Raw genomic sequence first — 24798 nt, forward strand, 5'->3', positions numbered from 1 at the left:
TTTGCATTTTGTTAAACAATGAAAATACGAGCAATGTAAAGACTCACACTTCAGTGTATTATTTTGTCTTTGGTTTTGTTCAGTTTATTTATGGTTGGTGTTGGGAAAAGGTGCAATCAGTGTTTTATTTATGGTGAAAATTTTATGGAATGGGATTAAAAAGGTATAATGGTTCAATGGTTCACCATTCTACTAAAGGTTCAGTGTTAAGTACTGACCTAGCGCGCATTAAACGTTGTTTTCTCCTGGTATGAATTTGGTACGAGCAGGTGGACTGTTTCTTGGAAGATTGATTTTTTAATCAAGCATTCTTGAAATTGATTTTCCCCAGATAACAATGTCCGGATTGTTTACATTAAATCATGCCTTATTCTACTGTTTTTGACCTCCAGTTAACCCATAGGTAGTTAGCACCTGGAAATGGCTATTCTCCTTATCTTATTTATTATTTTGTTATCGTGTTTAGTAACATTCTACTACGTTTGTCACTGAATTTATACCAGCCGATATTTTTACTTAGATTTATTCTTAACCGAACTTAAAATATTTAAATAATAGTAATCAGAAGGCTTTTTCATTTGAAGGTATCTGTCAGTGTAAATCCTTTTTTTTTTCTATGACCACGTACTGTGCTTTTAATTAGGGCACTGAAACTTGTAAAGACATACTCTGTAATTTATGGAAATAGGTGTGGACTTCTAGCACCGCCTTTCTTATTGGAATGTCGTTGTGTTATATAGCCACTATGCTTGATAGTGCTTGAAACTTTCAATTTGATATTTAACATATTTCCGATTGTTAATGTATAACATTTATCGATGTAAATGTTCATTGCACTTTGTATGTTCCTCCCGTTGCTTTATTTTGGCTGGACGTTTTGAAAAACTTCAAAAACTCATTAATAATTTATAAGTCCATTGACCTATCAAATGGTCGATAGAACATCACGTGCAGTGTATTTAAAACCCGATAAAACCTCCTCCTTATTAGTATGCGGTGTTTAACGTTTTTCTCGTATGCTAATTTCCAACGTTCACAAAAGCATCATTGTTATGAACTCTCTTGACGCACGCTTTTCCAGGAATGTGTTTGAAGCCGTTCAAAAAACTCGCAGCGCGTGTTTTATCGGGTCTAAGACCACTTGGCTGCGCCTCGTGGTTTTAAATCCCGATAAAACACTGCTGCTCGTGTTTTAAACATTACATAAAGAAAATCCCAAAAGAAAATCACTGTTCCCTTGTTAAATAAAGGGAAGGAACATATCAGAAATTTGGATACCAACCAATCATGCGAAGGCTTACGTTAGAGCACATTAGCAGTTGATGAGGGGTTTGACAGTAAGTTGTCAATCATTCTCCATCCAACATGAAAGCAACGCGAGAAGTTCTAAGTGGGAGATTGAACGAACTGAACTGTAAAACCTGTCAATTTTAATTTATTTGTTTGCTCATTCGTTATATTTTATTTGTTAGTTATTCTAAACTCGACTTATTAACTGCTTGAGCTTGGAGCCTAATAAGCACCAGGTCCTCGAGTATAAATAAAGTTTACGGTATGTTATAAATGTAAAGTCAACTTAAAAAACAAGTAAAGACTTATTGAAAAACAAAATCAGCGTGTTCCTGTAAACTGACTAAGGCAGAGCTGATCCCCTGGTTAGACACCCGACTAGTGCTCTAACAATTTGTATTACAGTCGTCTCCTTTGTCTTCGCTGGTTTGAAGAATGGCTACAGGATCTTCCCCAGGTAACAAAGAGCATAAGATAAAATGATTTGTATCAACCTCGTTCCCAGGATCTCTCCTCTTCGGTACGGAAAGAGCAGAGCCCCTGGGAACGAGTTTGTGATCGGCATCTGGTCTCTTACTCGGGAAAATATAAGGGCGAGGCCCCTCACGTGGATCAGTATACGCTAGCATACGCCAAGAGATTATTACCATGTTGTAATTCTTGTATCAAGATTCCTTATACAAACGCACAAGGAATGAAATGCATTATGTTCATTACACAGTCCTTCTAACACACAGATAAACCCATGGGAAACACTTGCTACAAAGGTTAGTAAATAACTTCGAGTAAATACTTTGCCCTTTCTAGAGTCTGTCTAAATTTTCTTCCTGCTTAATTGAAGTTAGGAAGAAGAGGTGATGGTAAGCCTGGTAGGTTTCGGTTATGATGTGTCCTCTTGTCCTGCTGATACAGATAATTGTTGCCTGGCATCGGAACTGTTGCAGTTTGTTGGTACAGCTGACGAAGGCACAATGTTGGTATTTCTTTTGCTTCCCCAACGTTGTACCTTTCTCTTTACTGTAGCGCGTATTTCACTGCTTCGTAAAACGTGAAGAAGGAAGATAAAAAATCCCTGCGGTTATAAATAACAGGACTTTATTTTAAGGTGCAGAGTATAAAGTCCCGAGGAGTTTTTGATGTGGCTTGACGTTAAGAGCTGAAAACCCTAAGTTATTTCAGAGGAAAACATCTAATTTTTTGGGGATATATTTAGACTTTAAAGTTGGGGGAGCAGTGATGGCGCAGTGGTGAGAGCAATCGCCTCCCACCAGTTCGGCCCGGGTTCGATTTCTGGACCCGGCGTCATATGTGGGTTGAGTTAATGGTTGGTTCTTGTCCTTGCTCCGACAGGTTTTTCTCCGGGTACTCCGGTTTTCCCCTTCCCTCAGAAACCAACATTTCTAAATTCCAATTCGATCTGGAAAGTGTCCCCAATTAGTGCTCTGCGCTAATTATATTGACGCTAAAATAAAGTGATTTACTTTTAATTTTACTTTAGGAGGAATTCGTGTATGCAGCCCCCGTGTATACCGTTAGTATCAGCTACGTCGAAAGCGCCCCACGCGGCGATCATCGATGATATTTTTTTTGCTCAGTCATAAAATAACAAAAATGTAATATTCATAAAGAAAAATGTAATAATAGTGTTCATACTTGTGTCATGTTGAACACACCGCTTTGGTCTGAGAAGGGATATTTTTTTAAGAACGATGGAATATTTAACATGTCCAAGTGTTCTTTTGATTTAAAAGTCGTCCTAACCAATTGAAAAACTGAAGCTATTTCGAGGAAATCTGGAAAAATCGCCGAGATCTTCCCCTCAGTAGAGTCTGCTTATCTTAAGCTACGTTTTTTCTCTTATAGTCAACATAAATTTTTAACAGGGAATTTACACTTTTTGGTAACTTAGGCATAATGATTGCGTTCGGCGTAGAAAGAACGCACTCCTAACACAGATTGGAGTCGAGGTTGTATGGGACCGTGAATGAATGGGACACGTATCTGGCATCCCCCGCAGATTTTGCTGGGGGGGATGACATGGCAAAGGAGAGAGAGCCTAGGATCGAGATCATCGAATGCACTCCATAATCTTTGATTATTACTAGTACATATCATTAAGAGCTGCAGGTACTTTTCTATCACGTACGTTTGATTGTTTAATAAAACTGCTAATAGAAATTGAGTGCAAGCTACAACCGGTAGGAAAAAACTGTAAGACGCACTAATTTACCTGTAGTGAATTACAGATGGTAAACAAGTATTGAAATACCAGTCCAATGGGTTCAGTGACACTCAACACACCAAACACCCAGGTCAGTCCTAATAATGGGAAAAGCACCAAGCACGCCCTCAACACACGTCTGAAAGAACAAGCAATCCAGTACGTCCTTTGTAAGGTAGCGGCCAATAGTGGGCTGCCCATTTTAAAGTTGTGTGCTCAGTAACGTGGCCTTTGGTAAAAGCGAGGCTGGAGATGACTGTTTCATTATAAGCCTTACTGCTTTTCAGATGAAACTTGTGCTGTTGTTATGCTAACTAGTTTCATGTAAGCTATCGGACACGAGAAGGTGTGTTTCATCAGATATCCAAACACTGAGAAGAAGGTTGAAAAAACGAGGCACACCAGAGTTTTTTTAAACGACTTCGAGGTGTTTGGATATCTGATGAAACACACTTTCGAGTGTTTGATACATTGTCTAAAAAAGCAGTGAGGTTTGTATCAAAACAGAGTCAATGCTACCCTCACTTCCACTCAAAGACCAGGTCACTGAGCACACAAGTGTAAAACAGGTTACTCTCGAAAGGTAACAGAACAATAAAGTGAGTTACTTATCCAAGCGGTCACGCTCTTTTGAGCAGAATATTATGAGAATGGTATAACAGAGACACTGGTAATAAGGAACACTTACTTGAATTTATTGCTCTCTGAACTGTTCGTAGGGTGCATCGTAAATAATTCACTCGTCACTCGAGCAAGAACCAATGCATTTAACTAACAAAAAGAAAGGCAAAGAATAGTTGTCAATGGCATTAAATTAAACGGCCGCTTTAAACCATTCTCTAGCATGACGTGAAACCTTCACACGGACGTCCTGATGTGCGCCTTACTTTTGATGGTGTGGATAAAATTCTTCCTCAAATGAGACTGGCAATCAAATTTGCTGATTAGTCATGCTGTACAAGGTAGCTCTCACTTTAGCAGCTTGTAACTAGCCTGCATGAGTCCGGAACGGTGACCAAACATGTCCAGTGCAGTGATTTACTTTGGTGATGCGAGTGCGTGTTATTATTTAGTGATGACGGTTGTGTATTGTATTGTTTTCCAATGGTGCTGCTCGGAATGTACTGCACTTGCAAGATCTTTATATATTTGTAAGGTTTTAATCTCTGGATGAAATCCTATGAAATTATGACTTCTCAAATCGTATTCAAATAAAAGTTATTAAGTCTTACTTTACAGTGGTGTTGAATGTGCTGTTCAAGGTCATTTGATAATTTCATTTTTTTTTTTTCATTTGTTGGCAAAGTTTGCCCTAAGAGAGACAACGCACATCGAGAGGGCTCACTTCGATAATAAACAGTCTTTGCAAATAGCAATAAATAGGATTAGGTCAAAAATGGCAGAAAAACAACAACAATAACAAACAAACAAAGAAGGTGAAAAGGAAAGACAATACATTTAGTCATTACTTTGAAATCTCATAGATTCACTTCTGAAAGACTGAACATGAAAACAGTAAGTCGTTATTTTTTTCAAACGACAATGACGGCGTAAAACAAAATTTCATAGTAATAATATAATCTCCTACTGTAAATTGTACCAAGTGGCAAATGAATAAAAAATAAAGCTGTGGAGCAGTATGTTCTTTTACGAAAAAAAAAACGACCGAAATGTTAAATCAAGCAAAAGAACTTACTAGGCATATCACAAGAACAGGAGCCACAAAAAACCAAACAAAGCCATTCGAAAAAGACAACCAGCAGCTAGAGCAAAAACAAAACAAAAAATAAGTGCTGTAGTGTCCGTTATAAGAACCATTGCAATCTCAACTGATGTAAGGGATAGTAAGTGGTTTGCAAGATTGTTGTACGCGTATAGGGAGCCAACATATTTCATTTATGAATGCTTCTGTTTCCAGATATCAAATATGGACTAACGTAATTAAGTCACGTTGAGGTTAAATGGATAAGGGACACTTGAAAGGATCCTTTACTCTTGAAAGAAATTAATTTAAGTTGAACTTTTGTTAATAATGTCGAAATTGAAAAGGCTGTGGGAAACATGAAAATAATATTTCAGTGTGAGACTAAAGATTACGCGTTTATCAAATATTTCGCTTTTTAATGTTCCTTGCACCACTTCGACGTCATATGGCTTCCACTATTGTAAAGAATCCCAGCTATTTTTACGCACACAATACGTCATACAATCCAAAATGGCGGCGCGTAGAAAAAAGCCAAAACAGTGTTGCGATTTAGCCACTAGGAGCTTCGGATGCGAACTCCAAAAGTCAATGGACACAGCCTGTAAGAAGCCCGTCGGCGACAGGAATGGGACAGGCGAGGAAAAGGCATTCATCTTGCCGTGGCTTGCCCCGCTCTGATCGGCACACAAATGACGGTTGCTTACGCGCAAAACCCACTTAACTGAAGCATGTGAATCTACTCAAAAGCAAGATAACAAACCTCTACATGGTCTTACCAACCATTTAAGTTATTATCTTACGGGCCAAATTTTGGGGATAATACTGAGTGACGAGTTGATATCCCATTCAAGAAGAAACGTTACACTTCTGGTAAACTGGAATCAAGGTCTAAATCTTGGCAGCCAGGGCTTATAAACTTACAAACGGTCACTTGTGTAACTCGCAATGCCACTTTCAGAACAGGCTGTTGTCACTAGCGAGATTAAAACCATTAGCACAGGAAAACCTGAAGTGGAAGAAAACAACTTATGATTATTTTGCACATTTGAAGTACATATGCGATGGAGTTAAACATAAGGTTATAAATGTTGTTGGTGTCGATGGGGTGCTCTTTTGCGACTGGGGAGTTATATTATTCGCTCTACCACAAAGTAAGATGTCGTACGTCCCTGTTATAACCCTCTGCACACAATTTAGTTCCACAATGGCTACAGCCAAGAACAATTAACAAAAGGTAAAGGACGGTACCTTCATACAACGGAATGGTCTGGTTAAGGGAAGGACATCCCCTCCCTCCCCTCCCCCCCCAAAAAACTCTGGCCTTTCAGGCAAGGGATTGGGTATGAGAGCAATCCCCTCATCCCTTAAAAACGTACGTAATTACGACAACTAGAAACGCAAGCCAAGGTCACCTTGTAGTAGGAGGTATCTCGTTCCAGGCCATGTTCCCAAACGAGGGTGGGGAACTATGTGATAAGTTTGTTTGAGGTGCCATTTTTACTTTCCCAAGTTGTTTAAATATTCTACTGCGTTTTAACGTAATACACGAATTCTTAGAACGTCAAAAACGCAACAAACGTTTGCGTTTTAGCTGCCTTCATTTATCTTTGCAGACGTCAGCAGATTATAGGCTTATAGTTGTAAATGTTCATCAGGTCAAGTGGATTCGTGACTCGCGATTGATGGATTTTTATCCATGCTGTCTGTTTTTTAAGGACCATTGTCGTCGCAACTATTAGTCACCTTGTCTTTAGCAACTATTACGTCAGCGGCGAAAAGAACGTAACAATATAATTTTTTTAAAACTTGGCAAAATAATGGCTGTGCACATCTGTTGCGCATTTTGGCCCTTTTGTTGTTAGTTCTCTGCACAGCTAAAAAACGAATTTTTATGATATAGATACGAGTGTTTTACTGAAAAATACACCACTCGTAAAATTCATACGAAACTCCATCCGGGATCCGAGTGCCGTGAGGATATTGATGACGTCATTTTCCGCTTTTTCACGGCTGTTTATGCAAACTCGGTGGAAAATGGCCAGCGATAGATTTCTCTATATAATAAAAAGAAAATTACACGGTGGCTTGGAGATATGAATTTTATTTTCTCGCGCTAAATACAATAATTTACTCGCTCTTTGCGCTCGTTCGTAAAATATTGTTTTTACCACTCGAAGACAAAATTCATATCTTCGCGCCGCCGTGCAATATCCTCTACATCTCCTATTTATTCTTTTCTACCCCTCACCCCTCGCGCGCGTCGAGTTTCCTCAATCGCGGGATGTAATTCCACGCGCGCTTGCGTGTTCCGTTCTCTTTACTTTCTACAAAAGCGTACAACACGCGCCCGTTATTGAAGTTTTGAACTTCATAGCTGGTATGTTAATGAAAAACGCAGTTACCATCTGGATGTTGGACGCTAAGCTGGTTCTGTCAACTCACCCCATGAAAATCCATAGAAAGGCCGCATCTTGAATTCAACCTGAAATACTTTGACCACCTTGTAGTACAGCATCAGTCCCTCGATCAACATCCAACAAAACGACACCAAAAAGAAATAATGCAAGGTTGCTGCTACTATTGCACAAACAGCCTGGGAAAGAAAAGTTTGCACTTCAGAAAGTAAGCTTGAGTACATTACAGACCATGCCACTGATTTGGGAAACACTACGAAAGTTATGCAGTGGTTTATACCTATCCATGACTTTTAACAGATCAAAATAATATTTTCTTTTTTTCTGATATTGGTCAAAACGCATTACGTACCACAATATCCCCCAACAATTATTACTATTAACAATTATTCCACGTGCACGCGAAGGATATGAGCTGATGGAAGATTGCCAACGAGTCGCGAATGGAATAACTGTTTATGAAAAACAATCAGGAAATATTGCTGGATCTTGCTGATTTCGCTTTGCAAGAACAACGAGAAGATAATTTAATGGTCGCTTTTTCTCGGGCGTGCTGATAATGGCTCATATACCATGGCCGCTAAGGCAATCAAATCCCTGGAATTGCGTTATACAATGATCCAGTTTTTAATAACAAATGATATATTCCCCCAGTAATGTCTCCCAATTTTCAAAAGTTGAGTTTTGTCAATGCCATGTAAGATATTATTATTTTAAAATTTCAAAGATGAAGAGCGTTTAGCAATCTGAACAGACGGAGAGTATATATTCGCACCAAATATTGTTATTGCTAGACCATAATACGTTGTCATCAAAGTCTGTAGATTATAGTACCGATGTTCATGATCAGAGACAGTCATTCTGTGTGCGTATATCTTGGATGCCCAATAAAACTGAGATTATATTTTTTTCCTTTTCTCAAGTGATACTATTTTTTTGCATCAATTTTTTATTACTTACTTTAGTTTGTGTTGCGTCAATTCCCAAAATAAAGACAAGCTGTGCCACTGCGATAGATACAGCTAAGTTGAACCTTATCTGGTTTTCGTCTGCATTTAGATTTCTAGTGAAGGTGTAAAAGCAACAACTGAATGAATCAGGCAGAAATTACTTTGATGGGTCTACTCAATTGCATGTATAAGGGCTGGCCAAAAATATTACTAATCAAAAATATCCCTTTAAACAGAAACAAGGCTTGCAGACAACTCTCTAGCCAGTGAGAAGGCCCTGTAGTTGGGAACAGGGCGCACGAAAACTCTATAAGACGTATGACGTGTTGCAGTCATTCTCTCATTCCAAGATCTGGACAAAGTTCAGGTTGATTCAGTTGAAAAATTCCTACCAGCTGAGTGCATAAATTATGGTATCGATGTTTGACAATGTTTATAAAATTATTACGGAGCAGTCTCTAGAGAATAAAAGTTTTTGAATATGCGTCGAAAAAGCTGGACACATAGTGTCGTTATTACCCTACTGCTGATGCGTTATCTCAACTCAATTTAAGACTGAAACCCTTTTAGACCCTCACTTAGTAATGTTGCTCCGCAGGTGTAATGTACATACATTAAAATCCGCTCCCCAGTTGATCTCTCAGAAAATTTTCACCTCAGTAGATTTGTGCTTCCGCAGTGTATTTCTTTTCCACTTTATAGTGGATTATTCCCCCTCCTACCACCCTATCTAACAAGAGTAATTAAGATGAGGCTTTCAATATTTCATAGGATAATTTCCTTGGTTTACTTTGACCCTGCTCTCTTCTTGTAAGACTAGTGAACTACCTTCAGTTCTTCATAAATCCGTTGCAGAAGAGACAAAAAGTGTCTTTTATTTTCTTGAGACATATAGCAACCACGACTGCTAAGAATGTTGACATGACATGCCACGAGTTCATCAGCCCGATTAGGAGGTTCAATTGGATGGACCAATTTACGTGTCACAATTTGTCGGCCGATTTCTTTTTCTGTTGGTGTAGTGTGGGATAAAAGTAGGCCGGATTCAAGAACTCTATAGCACTGCTACAAATGTTTATAAATCGGGCCGATTTCGTCTGCTCCAATTGGGCGACATTGACCCGATAAATCGGTAAGCCAGCCTAGCTGTATAAACATGTCGCGATAATGCAACTTAGAAAAGACACTGGAGTACAACAACTTCTTGAAATAATTAAACACCTACTCACAGAAACACTACGTAGGCCACAATGGTAATGGATTCTCCTATCAAAGATAAGGCACAACCAACGTAGGTGATCATTTCCAGCGCCAGTTGGTGCTTTCCGGATATCTGAGGGAAAGATTATATGGCTACTGTAAAAAGTCAATCAGCTCAATTGAATATGCTGAGTTGGGGGTGAATTGGGTATTAATTCCTTAATATTGAGACTCTGCCTTACATACCGCATTGTTGAGGTCTTCAATTGTGATGCTATAACTCTTAACGCAATCGTTGGATCGGTCCTTGCGGCTATCAGAGGCCTGCGGCCACGCCCAAGAAATGTTTGTATACAAAGACACGGCATCCAGCTACCAACCTTTGTCTCAACTTATCCAATTAAACAAAGCAAACCACCTTTGTTTCGCAAGCTACGCTTGGTTAGAGTTCTTTTCAAATGCCTTATAAAATAAGCATTGTACCTTGTTATCTTTGACTTGCATCAGTACTGCAAAGTGCGTCAGGTGATCACAGCTGCAGAAAGTCCTTCTGCTGGTATAGCTCATAACTCTGCAACCTTCCTTTGACCAAGACCCATTATGAGCACTCCTTTATTTTAAAACAGAATGAAAAAAACTTTGTATAATTTATGTATCTGGTTATGAAGTTTTGCTAAACCCAACATGCGCTCCCATTGGCTGTTTCTTGGTCACGTGATTGACACTAGATTTCAAATTAATATACCCTGGCGCGTGAGATTCAGAAGTACGTGACGGAGCAAAATATGCATCAGTGCACTGCTAATATTAAGGACGGTGCCTACTAAAACCGAAGTATTTTTGTGCAGTTTGTGACTATGCGGTAAAAGCAGATCTTAGCAAGGGCTATGGAAATCCAGAAAGAAAATTCGGGGTAACCACGCATTTTTTAGAGATAATTAAGCAACAATTATTCTAAAAAGCAGTAAAATACAAAGGAATGTATAGCATTTTCTTCAAAATTGAAGCTTTATTATCTCTGAAAAATGCATGGTTACCCCCAATTTTCGGCTTTTTGGATACTAAGAGCGCTTGCTAATTTCTGCTTTCTTCTCATAGTTTTAAACCGCGCAAAAATATCCCTGTATTGGTTGGCACTACCCGTAGGAAACCTAAGTATCACGAGATGCGCAGAACGTATGCGCAGTAACAATAGTAGACACTGTCCTTAAACATACCTGGCGAATAATGTCCTGAACGGTTGTGTTTTCTTTTGCATTACACCTTGGAACACCACTTAATTTGCGTATTTCCAACTCAATTTTTTAAATTAAGCAACTTTTGATTTAGCCCATGCGGGCTTCCGTTTTTGCTGGAAGCAATGTTTTTCTTTACCTTTCAATGCAGCAGTTGAGGAAATATACAGAAGTATCCTGATAGCCAGTTTGCAACTCTTTGTCGAAAATAGAGGGAACACCATCTTCTATCACATTTTCTGGGGTCACACGATAAATTTCGGTTAAGGGGTGCTTGCCATTTACATGGAAAACCCGGAAATTCCAGTTGGAAAATCAAATGGTACGCATCATTCCATTTGGAGTACTTCTGATTTGGAGTACTTCTGAAATTATGGTCTTCTTGGCAAAGTGATGCATTTGTATTACTCCTTTTGGGATTTACAGCTGATTTTCCTTGATTTTTCATGTTATCCATCTTCTGTTAGGACAAGCCAAATCTTAGAAGAAGAATCATTTCGTATTTATGCCGAAAATTTCCATCCGGGTGGTTTGCGCAAATGGTTAGCACCCAAGTTTTCCATCCAGTGGCGTTGTGTAACCATAGTCAGATGACGAATATTGCTTACTTCAAAATTAAACAACCTTGTTCAGTGTTCCACACGAAAGATTTAAGACTGCAAAATGATAGGTGCGTTTTGGGGTTCTAGCCGAGTATTTTATTGTAAGATATAAAGAGTATGTTGCGAGCTTACTTTAGAGAAAAATTCCAGAAAACGCAGTCAGGCTTGCTCGTTTGTGAAATGGTCTGTAAAGAGAGAAAGTGTTAAAAATAGCCTTGCAGAAGCTATTAGCTAAATCGCCTATATAGCTAGCCAGTTAGCGACACAAACTTGCAATTCCTATCACAAAGGCCTTGAATCCGTGACCCTTCCTCATGGTAGAAAGAATGCTCCGCCTTCTGGGCTCGTATCTGATGAGCCAATGTGATCACATTTAGTGCACAACTAGAAAAGGTTTGGCTGCTAAATGTATGTTGAGCCAGGAAGGAGAGAAAACACTTTTCATCTTTTTATTAAATAGAGCCTCGGATTGGAAAGAAAACTTACTTCAACGCAAATGTTGTATTCAATAACAAGTACAAGCTTCTTGAAAAAACACCTAGGTATTAATGACTTGTTCTAAAAAGTGCCGATGTGAATTTTTTACCTTCAGATGACGAAAGTCTACAGTGACTCTGTCTTGAAGGGGTTTGTTCCCAGGATCCACTGCGATAGCGATAATGTGAGACCCTATGTACGCACTCAGCGTTTGCATTCTTCGAGCAACCGAATCAAGACAAAAGGAATATAAATTAATGATGTATGAATACAATGCAATGCAATAAATTATTTCAAGATATCCACGAAAATCTCTTTTACCCGGGATTTTACGTACGAAGCAAAAAAAAAATATAGGTTGTATTACAAGTAGTAAAAAATAATTCATCTATTAATATCTTCAAATTCATTTTTTAAAAATGGAATTCAGGTAAAAATTAAACTTAATTAGATATTTAGTAAAAGAAACGCTTTAAAGCGTACAGCTGACGACGGCGCTTTGTTCGCGTAAGGCTATTCCACAGTTTTGGTACAAAAAGCACCATATTTTGTCTATATGTCGAAGTATTTTAGGTTAATTTTACTTCTCAGCCTGTTGATGAAACCCTACTACACTTACTGTTGGTTGTTTCAAGATTTCAGTATGTTACCTTAATTTAGCTCGACATGCAAGACTCGACTCACTGGCAAGTGTATGCATCAAGATGGCAATCTATTGCACGTAACAATATTTCTCTGTGTCTCGAAACAAAAGTTGGATTGAGTCTCGCCTAGTTTTGATTTTGGCCTCTTTTGGAGCAAAGGGGGAAGTATTTGCTGCGGAGAGAGTTAATCATTTATGCTCCTTTTTCTTTCTTTTTTAACTTGTGAATACGCGCATGCGCAATGAACGAGTTATAGCGATGGTGGGGTTTTCACTTGGTTGGTTCGGTTGTTAACTTTGGGGTATGCGCAGTGAATGAGTTTTAAATTCAACTAGTGGAAAAAACACGAGAAAATCTTTTCACGGCGCATCAGAATAATCTTATTCAATCTGTAGAAAATAATTTGACGATCATTTAGTGCAAGAATGGAGATTTTTCGTCAATTCTGAGCAAGTTATATTTTTTTCAGTTTTTCAGAAAGTCTGGGGTCGTAACCTCGATTAGTGAAAAAAAAAAAACGAGAAAATTTTTTTCACGACGCTATTCAATGAGTAGGGAATAAGTTTACAATCATTTTTATAGTACAACTGGTTATTTCTCGTTACATGATCGGGCAAAGATATGATTTATTTTAGCTTTCAAGGTAATGTCCGTAGCCGTCTTAATTTCAATTACTGATGTGTCATCTGCATTCACGAGTTAGCTCACAGGAGCCTTTGATTTTGTTTTGTTATGTTACAAAACACAGCAAGCAACACATAACAAATATCGAATCAGCGTTCCTACCCATCAAGCGTATCTTGAGCCTGTGGTGGCAGAAACCGGTCAATTGTTTTATATAGAATGGCTGCCATACGGCCCCCTAACACAAAGAAACACAACTAATGGTGAAATAAAATCAGATAAAATGGTTTACAATTCATATCGTAAAAGAGATAACACTACGATGTTAAGATGACTGACTTCGACTTAATAGGCTCAATTTCGGCACATTAAATTTCTAGCTCGGCTATGAGCCTTAGGGGTATATAACAAAAAATAATTAATTATTCATCTCTGAGCTTCAATTCTTCTGTTGTTTTTTTTCCGCTAAGCCTCGAAGCCAAGTACAAATTTTAATATCTCGAAATAGGACATTTTCACTATAGCGTCATTTGACTACAACTACCAGAATCCTTCAGATTTTTGTTTTCTCATGCTAATTAGAGCTATTGTTCTTTGCTCTCCACTGGGATTACAAAATTTGAATTTGAAAAGGAAAACAAAATGAATTCTGGTAGTTGTAGTCAAATGACGCCATCATGAAAATGGCCTATTGGTCTATTCAATAAGACACGTTTTAATACCATTATTCTGTTGGTGATGGGGTAGGGTGCGATTTATTTACAACTTATTAGATTTCTCTGATTTAACGTTTTCAAAATTTGCAAATTAGAAAACACCCTCCCACCGCCTAATTGAAACTGTGACTAAGAATTCATCTCCCTCACCATGTCGTTGAAATATGCTGGAAGGCAGTCGTATATGGACATCACTCTCATTTAATGGCATTGCTACACTGAGACTTCCTGACGTGGCAGAAACTGTTACTTCTCCAGCCCCTGAAGGGATGTTCCTCAGAATAATAACTGAAATGAAACGTTAGCTACTGTTGTCACTGATTTTTACTAATAAGTCTCATGTACAATAGGCCATTTTACAGTTGTGTGTTTAGTGACATGGCCTTGGATTGGAAGCGAGGCTGGGGGTGACCTTGTTTTGATACAGACCTCACTTTTTTCATATGTAAATGCAAACTAGTTAGCATAACAACAACATGATCTACATATGAAAAGCAGTGAGGTTTGTATCAAGACAAGGTCACCCCCAGCCTCGCTTCCAATCCAAGGCCATGTCACTAAGCACACAACTGTAAAATGGCCTATTCTCCCTCAGACTTGCAGCTATATCAATGGGTCATTTCCGAGTTGTTGTGAACCTCATTATGAAAGTGAGGCTAAGTGCAAAGCCTTACATATGAAAATTAGTTTTGTTAGCATATGAATGAAAACTAATTTTCATTATAAAATCTTTGCACTTATGCTCGCTTCATAATGAGTCATATTAACATTCAGCTTACCAATCCAATTTTACTCTTTCGAAGTATCTCACTTCATTGAAACATGATTTACGACAGCAGTTGATTCTTCTTATGTTTCTTCCGCCGATAAGGAAACGAGTATTTACAAAAACATTGGGGATGTTCTAATAGTAAAATTGTTAACTCCAAACTTAAACATAAATAATTACCATGTATAATGACAATTGAAATTGTAAGTCTTATTGGCCATTTTCGAGTTGCGTTGAGCCTCACTTCGAAAGCGAGGCTAAGGGCAAACGTTTTTAAGCGAAATTAGTTTTGATTGCAAATGAAAGAAAACTAATTTTCATAGCAAAAACTGTGCACGAAGCCTCACTTTCACAATGAGGTTCAAAGCGGCCTATTCAGTACCCGGCGTACTTCTTAGTAAGGTGTACGTATGCGTGCCCTATTACAAAGGGTGGCATCCAAAAATGGTGAATCAGAGAATTAACTCTTCAGTCAAAATTAAAATGCTGAGGGGAGCCCATGAACCGTAGCCCTAGGACTACACGAGGCAAAGGCAAACATTCTTAGACGTCAGTGGGAATCAAACCCACGACCGCTTGATTACATCAGCCATTGCTCTACCGTCTAAGCTACGAGGCCAAACGGGGGCAAGTATTGATTGGGCCGAGACAGCTTGCTCGTAGGTTAGTCAAAAGATGGTAATTCGTAGTTATAATCATCTGATCGTTATCTTAGCTACTGTATAACATTATGACAAGTGCTCATACCATACTCCTTCCGCCTCTCAATCTTGGTATCGTTCGCTGATGATAAGTGTTCTTTGGCATAAGACATAACAAACGTTTCCAGCGCATTCATAGCTAACAGAATGTTCAAATTCTCATCAGAAGTCTTAAGAACATTTAGCAGGCTATCAGTTGCATCCATGGCTTGCTGAAATGGATTAATTCAGAAAAATAGATAAAATTATGATAGTATGTTATGGAAAAAGAAAGGGAGCAAATCATTCCAAAGAGCCTTATGGCCAAACCTTTGGGAGAGTCAAGGGACATAAATGGAATATTGTAACGAAAAGGACCAAGAGCTACCTGTAAAGAGGATAAATCGCTCTTGTTCAGAGAGCGAATCGTCTTCAAATACCTCTCACTCTAAGAAAAAAACAAAAAAAAATGAAAATATAAAAAAAGAACGAAACAGTGCTAGAGTCCATCTTTAAGAGTTCAAAGTATATCGCTTCTTACCCATCCTTCCCCGCTATTGTTCCGATATTCAGTTACATGCGTCACTTGTGGGCTGTTAGATGTTGGCGTAACTTCGGTGGTAGGGTGCTTTACTGTTGAAAGAAGACGTTCTATGCCTTTCAAAGTTGGGCAATGTTTAGTGTATAAAGCCCTTCAGGCGGCTGGTATATCGAAGAATAATGTCCGAGCCTGAAAGACTGTCTGAAAAATGAACAGTTAGCTGGAGCGCAGCTTCAAGGTCAACTGTGAAATTGTGAGGACAATATTCAAGCTTAGGGCATTATCATCTGATCTACCAGCAAGCTGGCAAGTGACTCCTCAAATTATTTTACAAAATGCAAGCACTTTACTGTGGAAAAGACAAAGCAACCAGGGTTGACAACGGCTGCTTTAAGGCAAATAAATGCAAACTAACTACTTTACTGAATTTGTGCAAACTGTGATTGGATAACAACATCTAAGACCTAACACTGTGACGTGCTTTTTCTCGTCGAAATCGGGCACGGTTATCAAATCAGGCGACCGTTATTGTCTGATAACTGCCATCCAATTTTGTACCACATGACGTGTTTTTGTCGAATGAGAGCGCGGAAATTAATCGTATAACAACGTATATCTACCGGTCTCATTACCAGGAAGGGTTCTTTTCAGACGTGATATAACTTCCTCAATAAATAACAATTCCCGTTTTCAATATGTTAATTCGAACGATATTCTGCGAATGCGAAGTGTGATGACGATGGTGACCGTGGTGATGATGATGACGACGGTGTTGGTGGCGGCGATGATGGTGATGATGATCATGGTAGCAGTGGTGGTAATGATGATAATGATTGATGACGACGAAGATGATGAGGAGGTGAATGAGGATCATAATGATGGTGATATGGTTACGGCTGCAAAGATGGTGATGCTAACGATGACGATGATGGTGTTGGTGATGCTGACAGTAATGGTGACGGTAACCGTGTTTCTGTTGGTCATGACCGTAGCAGTGTCGATGGTGGTGTTTGTGATATGGTAATGATGTTGATAATGGTGATTTTAGATGGTATGTTGATAGCGATAACCATGATACCAACTGATAATGACTGCGACGCACATGATGATATTAACGCCTAATATGATGAAGAAGATGGTGACGGTGAATTCATGGAAACGACCCCTGGTAGTTGTTTCATGCTAAGGTCATAACACCGACAAGTTCAGAGCATCGGCAATGTAAGCAACTAGGACTGAGTGCTAAAAGTTAAAAATATTATTGTGATTACAAGTTTTTGGTCGTGGCCGTGTGACTAATGTCCTGATCACACTAAATTTGAAATGGGTGATATTTTACGGTGTGGGCCACCTCTTTGGCGTCAAATTGACAAAGTTATTTGATATTTGCTGTTACTTTGGTTCAAAGGATTCAAGGAAGGTTTTTACTATTTAAATAATAGACTTCATTTTACCGAGTGCCTGTACTCTGATAACGCACAGATGACGTCAAAACGTGGTAAGAACAAAGTACTACTACTGCTACTACTACTACTACTACTACTACTACTACTACTACTACTACTACTACTACTACTACTACTACTACTACTACTACTACTGCTGCTGCTGCTGCTGCTGCTGCTACTGCTGCTGCTGCTACTGCTACTGCTACTACTGCTACTACTACTACTACTACTACTACTACTACTACTACTACTACTACTACTACTACTACTACTACTACTGCTGCTGCTGCTGCTGCTGCTGCTGCTGCTGCTACTACTACTACTACTACTACTACTACTACTACTACTACTACTACTACCTCTTATAAATCTTTCTGAACACGATACTCACCAGTTTGGCAAACAAATCTGTTCGCTACATTGCAGTCGTCAGGTTTCAACATTTCTTCGTCCGCTGTTATCAAGAAGCAGGCATTTCCGTCTAAGGTCTCCAGGACAGTACAGTTTACAACAGTGCTTAAGGATCCGTTACAGAACGATTTACTGCCATCGCTCCATACCAGTTTCTCTTTGTTGACGGAATACTTGAGTCCAGTCCAGTACATTTTGCTAGAGTACGGACTTTGGTAAAGCTGTCGTTTTCTCTTGTTGAATAATCTTCTATTATCAATTTGTGCGAGTGTCATGTTGTTGTTCTTGCAAGCGATTTCAGCCCTATTCCAGTTTTTACTGATATCGAAAGCTTGGAAGGCCTTGCACATTCCTAAGGGAACTGCAAAATAAAAAATCTGGCTTATTTTTACATTCCGTGAAAATCGTTAAAGATTTCCAAACTGGTTTTAGAAATATTTCAAATTCTACTAATTGCAGCTTCTATCCCACTAGTTATTCGGGCTGAAATAAATTAGCTTTAAAATTTCCATGATCTTCATGAAGGAATTTTGTTTTTGGTTTAAGATTCGTTTAAGCATGGAAGTTTTGACCCACTTTTTTAATGCAATTTTGTCGCGATGAAGCTGCAGTCTCACGCCTGTGTAAACTAACAGTGATTTCAGCGCGATTTATAGTCGCGATATTGCAGTGGTTTCGAACATGTTTGAAACTTTAGGCATATTCTCAGTATTTGCCATAAAAGGTAGGCGATATCACACCGAAATCGCACTGAAATCGCAGCTGGTTGCGATTTAAAGTGGCAGTCGTGCGCACTGAAGAAAAACGCAGTGAAGTGCGACAAACTTGCATCAAAAGTCGCGTCTGTGAACGTGCCTGAACATTCTATAAAAAAACAACTGATTTTGATTTTGCTTATTGATTCAGGCTGAGGTGTCTGCTTTCTTTTTTAAAATTTCATGTGAAGTGTTTGAAACTGTTAGAAAGTTTGTAAACATGCGTTTACAAACATTGACAGAATAAAGCAATGGCATACTTATAAGTACATTTTCAGTATGTATATTTTAATCATTGAACTACCAATTCACTGGTTGCGCAGTACGATCAGTATAAAATCAAGGTCATAGGAGCTGGGCCTTAAGCCCTTTCAGGTAACCTTAATTTATACACAATAAGTTCTAAGGCTTGTAGCCTGTAGCAAACGAAACAATTGAAATATCTTCAACAAAAACTGTTACTCAAATATTAAGATTTAAACGGGGCACTAACTCAACTACAGATTGAGATTTGTCAATAAGGAATTTTTACTCGTGACACTTTGTCATAGCTATACTGTGCGAAAACGTCCAGTCGACAACCGGTCATGTATCAGACGTACAGCCTTCTAGTAAGCAACAGCTACAACAAACAGGTTTCATTTAAACGTACATAAAAGTTTCAGGACATTACTAAATGACAAAGGTCAGTTCCGGGTATTTACTGTAAACCTCACACGCGTCGACATTTTGCATGAACAAATTTACATATATGTTGCATTGTTTTTAATGTTAACAAAGGAGGCAAGCGTTTAATTTCCATTAAAAAGTTTTCAACATTTTCGACTCACAACCATATTTGGCAATTCACGTGGTCAGAACAGAATAAAGGCCTAAGTGCCGATAGTTGAGAAGTTATAGAGTCATAAGCACGAGTATTTATCCATTTTCTCAATTCAGTCGCAGTTCTGTTATCAGCACAAAAGGTATGGGACTATTGTTCTTCGTATTAAACTTTTTTTTTTTAATTTTTGTTGTGATGTTTTCTTTGCCGTTGCGCCGTTCAGATGTCTAATGATGAAACCTATTTGTTCGAGTGTTAAGGTGGACTTTCACTGTCGCGTAAATTTTACGTGTGTACAGAAGTGAATTGAGCTGGCTTTACGTACGTAAATACGATAAGAAGCGATGTATGAGCCGCGTACGTAAACGTAAAAAGTTGAACAGCATTCAACATTTTACGTTTAAGGTGGATTTCCGCTGTCGCGTAAATTTTGCGTGCGTACAGACGTGAATTTAGTTGGCTTTACGTACGTAAATAAAATAATAAGCGATGTATGAGCCGCGTGCGTAAACGTAATATATATATATTTAGCCAAGCTTAAAAGCGGAGCTCCAATTTTTTTCATAGCATTTATAAAAATCTGCTTAGTGTATGAACGTAATAACCTTACCAGTTCCTCATCCTTTCTGCAGTTATATTTTTAGTGCATATGCAGCAAACTGCCCAGACAATAACAATGCAATGCAGAGGGCAAATTTTTTTTGAATGCTGATTTGTTACAATGGAGGCTGGCTGAACACGCCAGTTCTACATTCCGTTGGTTTCTTAATTTTGTGTCCAAAAACAACGACTTCTTTCAAGTTCTTTGGAGTTCAACTGTTTAAGCCAGGTTGTTTGTATCACAAATACATGGAAATCAAGTGCTGCAGCTAGAAAGGGAATTCCTAAACGTTAGTTTTCGTGTTTCTTACAGGAATCAACAAAAACCGGATTATTTTTGGATAGGATTGACATTTGTTCAGTTGAGAAACTGAAATCAGTCATGGCGACCATGCCAGTGCTTTCAACTCGCTACTTCTTCTTACAATTAGCAATTATCCTGCGAAATCGCGCGGAACAAGTATCGCCTGATACTTAGCCGACGAGGCCGTAGGCCGAGTTGGCTAAAATCAGGCGATATTCCGCAAGATTGAGCAGGATAATTGTTTTATTATTCAACACATTGATGACAAAGCACAGATTTATAGCAGAAAAGCTGAACTTTATTTGTCAAAAAAAAAAAGAAACTTGTAACATTTTCCCGCGCGCGGACCGGCATAAATGAAAGTGGCAGCTTTGTTCAAGTTTGAATGAAATCGAGAGCGTTTTGCATCAAGCTCAGTAAAAAAATTGAGTACTCGTCTTGTGCGCCAATCGCTCCGGCAAGATTTTCTACAAATTTCTAGCACCAAAAGCTAAAGCCAAGCAGTATTTTGAAGCTGCGAAGGATTTGTTGTGTCAGCTGGGCCGAGCTGAAAGACTGGAAATGCTTTTCAACGATTTCTCGGGTGAGTGTTTCTTTGTTTACTACGCAAGTAATTTCACGATCTTTCCTCAGTGTTTTGACAAACGCATCTAGTGCCTTGTTGCTTGCAAGAACTCTGGGTCTTTTATGAAACTAAACGGTTTTTCAAGCGGCTCTAGATCTGATGTTTCTGAGAACAATTACTTTGTACGAGTTCCGTCTATCTTTTTGTCTGCCAGATAGCTAAAATTTCTCGAGGCACTTCAGTGAGAGCTCGGATTTTCTCAGGTGGTTTTCCCCATCTCTTCAAGACGAGTCGAGATCTCTGTTTAACGGTTACGAGAACCAATCTTAGGAAATACATGTACTGGAAGAAAGAATTTTCGTTTACAAATGATCTGTAAACGGCCGTTGGAATCACGTAAACATGACATTTTATGCGAGAGCAAGTTAGCTCCCGGGGAAAAAATGTTTGGAAACCCAAAACTGTGTTAATTCTGGTCCTATAGTAATAATTCTAGTCTCTAAATAAACGTTAACAAACATTTGGAAAATACGGGAAAATAGTCTTTGGTGTATGGTAGAATTATTTCAGAGCTTTTAAACTTGTGTCTGTTTACAAACGCATGAGAGCCGTGTGGTGTGAATGAAAAAAACATGGCCACGAAACAATATTGTACAAAAGTTAATTTCTAAACGAATATCGATGGTATCGAGAATTTAATAAAAGATAAAAGCATCTGCGTAAAGGTTTAAACACATAACATAAATAAAATTATCGATTGTTGCCTGGAAGAAAGCATTTTCGTTTACAAATGATCTGTAAACGGCCGTTGGAATCACGTAAACATGACATTTTATGCGAGAGCAAGTTAGCTCCCGGGGAAAAAATGTTTGGAAACCCAAAACTGTGTTAATTCTGGTCCTATAGTAATAATTCTAGTCTCTAAATAAACGTTAACAAACATTTGGAGAATACGGGAAAATAGTCTTTGGTGTTTGGTAGAATTATTTCAGAGCTTTTAAACTTATGTGTGTTTACAAACACATGAATGCCGAAAGGTGCGAATGAAAAAAACACGACCACGAAACAAAATGTTCAAAAATTAATTTCTACACGAATATCGATGGTATCGAGAATTTAATAAACGATTAAAATATCTGTGTAAAGCTTGAAACACGTAACATAAAGGAAAGTTATCGATTTTTTTCCGGGAAGAAACCTTTTTGGTTTACAAATGATCTGTTGAAACGGCCGTCGTAATCACGTAAACATGGTATTTTTTGCGAGAGCAAGTAAGCTCCCGGCGAAAAATTATTGGATATTAAAAACTATGTCAATTCTGCTCTTAATTAGTAATAATTCTAGTCTCTAAGTTTAAGAAAAGGAGAATACCGAAACGTACTCTTTGGTGTTTCGTAGAATTATTTCAGAGCTTTGAAACTTGTGCTTGTTTACAAACACATTTATAAGCTTAAGGGCCGTGCGCTGCGAACGAAAAAACACACGGCCACGAAACAAATTTTTCAAAATTAACTTCTCGAATATTGCTGGTATCGAAAGCGATTAAAGTGTCTATGTAAAGTTATTTTAGAGTTCTAAAAGTTACCATAACTGATCACGAACGGGTGATATAGGCAAATGTGAGGCTTCTTTAAACTTAAGCTTACTTTTCTTTTCCGGTCGGCCTGCTCTAACTTGCTATCCGTCGCTCTCTTCCACGTTCAACTTTGCTTGATCATCTCCGCTTTTTTTTTCTTTTTCTCTCTCTTTCTCTTCTTTCCACGTTTGTCAACATATCCAACAAATACGTATAAATTGTCTTTGTGTTTTTTGTTCTTTAGCATTTCTGTTGTAAACGCATCTTGCCAAACTATCTCGCCATGCAACTTCCCGCCAAACAAACACGGGCGCATTAGCATTGTGGGATTGCGTACGGACGGTCGGACGGTCGGATGGACAGAAATGACGTCATATCCAAACCAAAATTTCTCGCATTCACGGGTTACCAAATTCTCTTAGCTATGGGGCTCCGCTAAAAAGTTGAACAGCATTTAACTTTTTACGTTCACGCACGCGGCTCATACATCGCTTCTTATTTTATTTACGTACGTGAAGCCAGCTAAATTCACGTCTGTACGCACGAAAAATTTACGCAACAGTGGAAATCCACCTTTAGAGTGTACTTTTGCAGAAAAAAAGTACAATTTTTTGATAAAAAAAAATGGTTAGAAGTTTGTGAGTGGAGGTGGCAATCTTCAACAAATAATTACCGTAAAAACTAATACTGTGACGTCGCATATCAAGCAAACAATCAAAGGACAAAAGACATTTTTTGTTTTAGGCATAATATAATTCAGAAAAAAATACATTGGCCATTTTTATTTGACAAATTCAGAAAATGGAATAAACGTGATGGAATATTTTAAGCTTGGTAAATAAATGAGAATGATGTATTGTTATTCAGTAAGTGACACAGGCATACTCGAAAGATTGCGTGACGAGCCAAAAGAGCTTCTGCGAGGGAGGCTATCAATTGGTATGCTTTCTTTATTTTGTCTTAGCTTACTGCACGGCTAGATTGTCCAGGAGACAACAATTTGTTCGTGACTCAAGCTTTAAACTTACGTTAGGGTTTGCCGCTTTTTTAAGCCATCTGTGTTACAAGAGGAAATCTGTCAGAGTTGCGCAGGATACCGAAATTTTCTTTATGAGTCAGGCCACTCAAGCATCAAATAATCTTTTAAGTAGACTTACCTTGCGAAAAATAAAATATCAAAACGAAAACGTCTCTGGTAGTAAAATAAAGCGGCCGCTTTCTCCTTGCCATGACGCAAAGCCAACGTCAATGTATGTTGAAATTTTCGTCACTGCCTAATTCATTCCGCACGTATTTTGTAGACCTGCAATAAAGGAAATTTGTTTCAAAAGATCAAACCGGCTCTGATCTGTTTTGAAGGAATAACAGAGAGCCCCTGCCTTTCACTGGACATTAAGCTTGAGTAAGTGGCCTTGAGATGCACGATTAACTTCTGTAGTGTTACCAATGGAGCAGTCTATTGAATAGCGACGTTAAAGATTAACGTAGTTATATTAGCATAAGGAACAATTAATATAGATAGTGAGACAGTTTTCATCCCTGTTTTCCAATTAGTCACAATCGGTACCCTCACTTTTTATACTTCTTGTAAAAATCCATCGACCCAATTTTATATTAATTCCATAAGTGGGCTATCGCACCAGCTGCCTTTAGCAACACTACCTGACATTAAGTGTGTTAAACTTTTTCCACTTATTACTTTATCTAATCGCATAATTATAACAACTTCGTCGGGCATTGCAGCGTATTTTGCGGGCTAGAATGGATAATTCAGCGGGCTAAAATATATAGCCCTCTGCTCTGAGCCAATAAGAAAGAGGAAAATAACGTAGCTAGCTATTCAAAACTGAACATTCAGATTTGTTCGCGCCGTTTTCTTGCTTGTTTGACTGGAAGCGCTGCCATCTGCAAAGAAATTGTTTTGAGCGGCAAAATGGATGAAAAACCTGACGAAGAAAAAAAATTGAAGTCGTCTAAGCTAGTTGAAGAGGACTTACAGAAACTCGTGGGCAATGGTAGAAATAATGCCTGTAGTAGCTCCCCTGGCCGGAGGTGAGGTGAATGTAAATTTGTCTTCGTCGAGCGAAACCCGCACAGTTTAGCAATTGCACAATTAATTTTATATAATTTTAACAAGTGTAAGTTGCTATTTCTTCGCTTTTTACAATATTCTGTTTTTTCCTCTTGAAAACTTAGAAGCAAAGATTCTTTTGACGAATTCTGCGGTGTTTTGCCAAAGTTTAAAGCT

General features: G+C 38.4%; 1 protein-coding gene across 4 annotated transcripts in view; it reads right to left on the reverse strand.

Annotated features, from left to right (window-relative positions):
* Positions 1-1488: 1488 nt before the first annotated feature.
* LOC146480253 (adhesion G-protein coupled receptor D1-like) overlaps positions 1489-24798 on the reverse strand; it is a 34050-nt gene continuing 10740 nt past the window's right edge. For 3 of the 4 annotated variants that reach the window (XM_085109429.1, XM_085109428.1, XM_085109426.1), the window contains exons 2-19: positions 23708-23853; positions 17908-18288; positions 16069-16160; positions 15916-15975; positions 15595-15760; positions 14229-14366; positions 13525-13600; positions 12204-12312; positions 11750-11802; positions 10264-10390; positions 9810-9913; positions 8591-8693; positions 7659-7809; positions 6138-6222; positions 5208-5274; positions 4200-4282; positions 3521-3650; positions 1489-2362 (exon numbers count right to left, since the gene is read on the reverse strand). In XM_085109429.1, coding sequence (XP_084965555.1) covers positions 2171-2362; positions 3521-3650; positions 4200-4282; positions 5208-5274; positions 6138-6222; positions 7659-7809; positions 8591-8693; positions 9810-9913; positions 10264-10390; positions 11750-11802; positions 12204-12312; positions 13525-13600; positions 14229-14366; positions 15595-15760; positions 15916-15975; positions 16069-16160; positions 17908-18288; positions 23708-23780 — 2190 coding nt within the window. In that variant the 5' untranslated portion in view covers positions 23781-23853 and the 3' untranslated portion in view covers positions 1489-2170. Of the gene's footprint in view, positions 2363-3520; positions 3651-4199; positions 4283-5207; positions 5275-6137; positions 6223-7658; positions 7810-8590; positions 8694-9809; positions 9914-10263; positions 10391-11749; positions 11803-12203; positions 12313-13524; positions 13601-14228; positions 14367-15594; positions 15761-15915; positions 15976-16068; positions 16161-17907; positions 18289-22620; positions 22986-23707; positions 23854-24798 lie in introns of those variants that run through there. The other variant, XM_085109430.1, reaches the window with a different exon arrangement.

This window comes from Pavona decussata, unplaced genomic scaffold (assembly GCF_977016875.1).
Source record: "Pavona decussata unplaced genomic scaffold, jaPavDecu1.1 SCAFFOLD_53, whole genome shotgun sequence".
In the NCBI taxonomy this organism is placed as follows: Eukaryota; Metazoa; Cnidaria; class Anthozoa; order Scleractinia; family Agariciidae; genus Pavona; species Pavona decussata.